Raw genomic sequence first — 5,854 nt, forward strand, 5'->3', positions numbered from 1 at the left:
ATTGTAATTTTCCGCTAAGTCATCATAATTGACAAGTTAATATCCCAAAGTATTGTAATTTTGAACATCCTATAATCGGTGGCTTCCTACAAAAAATCATGAACTATATAAATATATTGTGAATTTGCTTTTCCAATCTTAGTAACTTATCTCAATGATTGTAAGGCATTTTTCAGTTTGTAATCCTTAGGGCCCTATCAATTAGAAATTGTTCTCATACCTTGTAATTTTTTCTTAATCAACAGTGACGTTGACGATCTCAAAATCAGCAATTTTTCTTGAAATGTTGTAAATAAATATTAAATAATCTGACAGTCGAAACTGATTCTTTTTTTTCTTTTTTTTTTAAAGTTTAGAATGGACAATACGAATTATTCAGACACTATCGACAAGACGAATGGATTTATTATGGATGAGTCGATAGAATGAAGGAGTTCTATGAACTATTCGACTAACCTCATGAATCAGATCAACTACGAATCATAACCAATCCGAGTAATCCAAATACGAGATTTTGATGTTCCTAAACCACACAGAGTGATCCATTCTTTACCGACTAAGCCAATGACAAACCTAATCAACATCTGTACTCTTGTCACTGGGATTTATCCAACAAATTTTTCACCTGGTCTTCCACCAAGTACGTGACGTATATGCACATTCGACTTTGATCAAACCAAGTAAATAATTCTTTCCGCCACCATCAAGCCTGTCTGAATAACGAATACTGCCATAAAATTTATAATTACTTCTGTTTCTTACAACCATCTTTCTAGATAAAATACCCTCCTCCGTAGCCGCCAACCATGTTTGAAAAAACAAAAATCCGACAAAAACTCCAAGCCTGACCCTCACTATTACATATAATTCGCTATCCGGGTTCTGTTTCTTCAATGGAGATTCTTCACTCTCCTCTTCACTTCTTCATCTTCATCACTTTGCTTTCAACAGTAGCAGAGCTCAGCAGATCAGCTGACATAATAACTCTGTCTCAGCCGGTCAGAGATAACGAGACTCTAGTTTCGGCAGGAGGAAAGTTCAAGCTTGGATTCTTCAGCACTGGAAATTCGTCTAACCGGTATGTTGGGATCTGGTTCTACAACATCCCGGTGCAGACCATTGTCTGGGTGGCAAATAGGGACGATCCAATCAACGGCTCGTCAGGAGTCCTGCAGATTGAGACGGGAGGGAATCTAGTCATCGTTGATGGAGCAGGAAGAGCTATTTGGTCCACGAACACAACAAATCTGGCCTCCGATAACGTGACTGCGCGGCTCCTGGACTCCGGGAATCTGGTTCTCACAAATGAAAGCAACAACGGTTCGGGGAATTTCCTGTGGCAGAGTTTTGACCATCCTTTTGATACGTTACTAGCGGGGATGAAGCTAGGATGGGATCGGAGGATCGGTTTGAATCGGTACCTCACTTCTTGGAGGGATTCGGACGATCCTTCAACCGGAGACATCACATACAAAGTCGAACTCCAGGGACTGCCCCAGAAGTTCCTCCGCAGCAACACTTTGGTAATTGAACGAAGTGGGCCATGGGATGGGATCCAGTTCAGTGGATTGCCCCTGAACCCAAATGCAATCATCAAACCCGAGTTTGTGACAACTGCCGAAGAAGTGTACTATACCTATCAACTCAACAAAGATTCCACCATCACGAGGGCCGTGCTCAACCACTCCGGCACACTTCAACGCTGGGTCTGGGACAATAATACACAGTGGGCAGTCGTACATGAGTTGCCAAACGATTCCTGCGACGTGTATGCAAAATGTGGGCCTAACGCTGTGTGCACGATTGGTGATGCCCCGATATGCAGCTGCCTGACTGGGTACACGCCGAAATTGCCCCAGGAATGGGCGATGTACGTTTGGTCCAGTGGGTGTGTTAAGAAGAAGCCCTTGAATTGTCCTAAAGGAGAAGGGTTCAAGAAGCTGAAGGGTGTGAAGGTTCCAGATATGCTGAGTTACTATGTGAACAGAAGTATAAGCCTGGACGAATGTAGAACTAAGTGCCTGAAAAGTTGTACTTGCACAGCATATACTAATGCGGACATTGTCGGGAAGGGTAGCGGGTGTCTGCTTTGGTATGGAGATCTTCTCGACATCAGAAAGCTCATCCAATCAAGCCGAAATCAGAATGTTTTCATCAGGGTCATGGCGTCTGACCTAGGTATATCTTCGAAATTCAGTGAAGTTATATTTTTGTCTCCATCTTTTCTACCAAATTGTTCCTGAAATTTTCTTCCATTGTGGGTCGTAGGCAATCATAAGTGGAAATTGTGGTTGGTGGTGGCAGCAGTCGCCGCATCACTGTCTCTAGCAATTCTTTTGCTACTCTGTTTCTGGAGGAGAAGAACCAAAAAATGTCTAGGTAAAGTGTCTTTCTTCCTCAGCAAATGTTGACCTTGGTTAATAATCTCTAGTGCAATTGTTTCAGTTTCCTCAGGGCAATTTTAAACATTGTATAATCTATTAGGCATCTTTCCAGCTCAACTTTGAAAGAATGCTAGAATCAGGGCTTCATCGGCATTGTTGAAGCAATAAATGGGAGGTTTATATAAATGAGCACTTAAACTAGCCAATGGATCAACTTAAGTTCATTGATATTCAAACTTCATGAAGATCTTTTCTAAAAGAACAAAGGGGATCCAACAATTTCGAGCTGATATACTGCAAAAGTCTCTCCCTTTCACGAGTCTTCAACTATTTTTGGCAGGGAAAACATCGGAGGTGCAGTCTGGAAGTGAAGACAACTTAGAGCTGCCGTTACTAGACTTGGAAGACATTACGAAAGCGACTAGTAGCTTCTCGTCTCTTAATAAAATCGGAGAGGGCGGTTTTGGTCCTGTGTATAAGGTAAGGACCTTTTCAGTATAAGAATTCACCTTTCCTATAACAAGAAAGGGAGAAGGGTGCTTCCTCACAAAGGGTATCGAGTATTTACGCTCGTCAACTCTCATACGAGCTTAAAAGTTTCATTCATCTTTCCGTCTTTCATTTCAGAGCAATTAAAAAAATAATATGATGGCCCCCATATGAAGAAAAGAAGATTTGGATATGTACTTATCGAATTAGATATGGTTATGTGATTTTAGCTTCATCATTTTGAATGGTTGTCTTAAATGTTGAACATAAATATTGTAGGGTCTAATGTCCGATGGAGTTCAAATAGCTGTCAAGAGGCTGTCGCGGAACTCGAGACAGGGTTGTGATGAGTTCAAGAATGAAGTCTTGTTGATTGCGAGACTTCAACACCGAAATCTTGTCAAGCTGTTGGGATGCTGTATTACTGGAGAGGAAAGGATGTTAGTTTATGAATATATGCCAAATGGAAGCCTCGACTCCTTAATATTTGGTCTGTTCCTAGCACCTCAACTTAGTATGAAAATGTTGTTGATTACTTCGAACTTTTCTTCTCAGATAGGACAGATCGTATTTTAAGTTATTTTGTGGTTTTGACTGTGAATTTCTATGGCTGATTTTGGTCCGCCAAAAACACTTGTAGCTAATAGAGCAGGTAATTCTCTCGTGTGGAGGCGACGGTTCAACATCATTGTGGGTGTTGCAAGGGGACTTTTGTATTTACATCGCGACTCAAGATTGAGAATAATTCATCGGGATCTAAAAGCTAGTAATGTGTTGCTGGATAGTGAGATGAACCCAAAGATATCAGATTTTGGCATGGCTAGGGCTTTCAGAGGAGATCAACTACCAGACAAGACGAAACGTGTGGTTGGGACTTAGTAAGTGCCTTTCAAAGTTATCAGAATACTGATTATTTCCCATATTCAGCTGCATTATTTAGTGGGTATTTTTTTAATTAACTATGCATTTCTGCCTTGAAATGTAATGCAGCGGATACATGTCTCCAGAGTATGCAATAGATGGAATTTTCTCAACTAAATCGGATGTTTTTAGTTTTGGAGTCCTAGTCCTGGAAATAATTAGCGGCAGGAGGAACAGAGAATTCCATCACCATGATCACAATTTTAACCTTCTTGGACATGTAAGCTTCTACTCCAAGTTTCTACTTCGAGTTCTGACATTACTCAAATAAAATTGCCTAAGACTCTGCAATTTTCAGGCCTGGAAATTATGGCTTCAAGGGGAGGCCACCGAACTCATAGACAAACAAATGGAGGATTCATTTCCAAGATCGGAAGCTATCAGGTGCATCCAGATAGGCCTCTTGTGCGTTCAGCAAAGGCCGGAACAAAGGCCGACCATGTCATCTGTGCTACGAATGTTGGACAGCGAGAGTGCCTCACTGCCGCAGCCCAAGCAACCGGGGTTTTACACGGAGAGATTCAATGATAAAATAGATGGCGAAACAAGCGAGTTAACCTTTACCACACTCGATGGTCGGTGAAGATCCACGAGATTTCATGCACACATAGTTAACAGCACGTAATAGTCAAGGTATTAGCTGCTACATTGTAGATGGAAACTCTAGTACATGGTATTGTCTTCATGAGGATATGAAAAAAAACGTCTGCCTTCTTTGACAAAGTACTTGCTCTTGAGAATGCACCTGGTGTATCCTTCTCGTTCCCTATATGTACGCAACTCTATATATTGACAAATAAAAGAGTGTCTTCCGGAAGAAAAGCAAGGACTGACTTTTTCGAAGGTTATTGAACTGGATATTTGGATACAGTTACCAACTTGGGTTGTTACGAATTCCAATCCAAAAGCATAAATTGATAAATTAGGCAGATGAGTTTCCGTGAAGTTTCCCATTCCCCACGTTGTCTGAAATCGTGGGTATTGCTCTTTTTTCTCTTTCATTATGTGGAAAGCAAGTGCAAGTATGCGCAAATAATCATTGTTTGGTCTTCTCATGGAAAATAAATTTTGCTTGATCTTGCTTTCATCTTTATGTTTTGAGTGGTAATCTAATCAGCAAGGTCAAAAAAGACAGAAGGCAATGTCATTTACTGAAAATAAGGAATGAAGTATACAATCATCTGCCGTCCGTCAGTGCATGATATTTGTTAGTCGGGAAATGGAAATTCTCTCTCCCGTCCCGTATATTGAATTTTCCTTAAGAACTTGTTGGAAAAACTTGCTTGTTCTGTACTGTCACGCCCCAAACCCAGAGTGTGCAAACATTCCTCAGTGGTCAATTAAATTGCGACGTCCCAATATGCATCGCCGACCCATTCTTTTTATCTTTCGATTAAACACATGCAGAAGCAGTTAAAATAAACACCCAGTCAATAAACAAACAATAGGGATAGTAAAACACATAATATATTGCCGAAAACAACATATTTATTTGTCCATTGTTACCCCTAGGAAGTTTAATAATTACAAGCCTTTTTACGGCCACTTCCTATTGACCCTCTCTAAAACTTTCAGGGATTAGGGTTAACCTAAACTTTACTAAGGCAAGGCTAGCCAAAAAGGTGTCGCATCTCGCGCCCATTACAACCGCACCTAGCAATTCTCCATGCTACAGCCCCGAAAATGGTTAACAACAACAGGGTGAGATAAATCTTAGCGAGTTGATAGCCTAAACCTCAATTATGACGCAAATTAGTCTTGGAGGCAGCTTAAACATGCAATGGCATACAATCTTACATTGTCTTGGCACACTCCTGCATATTAGTACATTAGATATGCCATTATAAATACAACAAGCATAATCAATAATTAGAACACATAACTCTTGTGCACCAAGCATCCACATGGGTTATAATTATAAGGTAAAATCCGTTTTGGCACATCTCATACCATATCTAATAGTTTTACCCCATAATCAAGTACAATGCGTCACAATAATTCACACGTGTTCCGATTATTACAACCCCTTGGGCCACGGCTAACACACGAGTTGACGATCT

At 40.6% G+C, this 5,854-nt stretch overlaps 1 protein-coding gene across 1 annotated transcript; it reads left to right on the forward strand.

Annotated features, from left to right (window-relative positions):
• The first annotated feature begins 890 nt into the window (after nt 1–890).
• On the forward strand, nt 891–4,606 carry LOC104447403 (G-type lectin S-receptor-like serine/threonine-protein kinase At4g27290). The gene is made up of 7 exons (XM_039312336.1): nt 891–2,178; nt 2,269–2,379; nt 2,725–2,864; nt 3,153–3,363; nt 3,514–3,751; nt 3,864–4,014; nt 4,093–4,606. The coding sequence occupies exons 1-7, from the start codon at nt 894–896 to the stop codon at nt 4,375–4,377; spliced, it is 2,421 nt and encodes an 806-aa protein (XP_039168270.1). The 5' UTR covers nt 891–893; the 3' UTR covers nt 4,378–4,606.
• Nucleotides 4,607–5,854: the final 1,248 nt, after the last annotated feature.

Source organism: Eucalyptus grandis, chromosome 5 (genome assembly GCF_016545825.1).
Source record: "Eucalyptus grandis isolate ANBG69807.140 chromosome 5, ASM1654582v1, whole genome shotgun sequence".
NCBI lineage: Eukaryota > Viridiplantae > Streptophyta > Magnoliopsida > Myrtales > Myrtaceae > Eucalyptus > Eucalyptus grandis.

Coding starts and splice junctions, on each gene's coding strand:
- LOC104447403 (XM_039312336.1), top strand. CDS start 894: ATGGAGATTCTTCACTCTCCTCTTCACTTCTTCATCTTCATCACTTTG. Junction 2,179..2,268: donor GGTCATGGCGTCTGACCTAG/GTATATCTTCGA, acceptor TGTGGGTCGTAG/GCAATCATAAGTGGAAATTG. Junction 4,015..4,092: donor ATTTTAACCTTCTTGGACAT/GTAAGCTTCTAC, acceptor TGCAATTTTCAG/GCCTGGAAATTATGGCTTCA.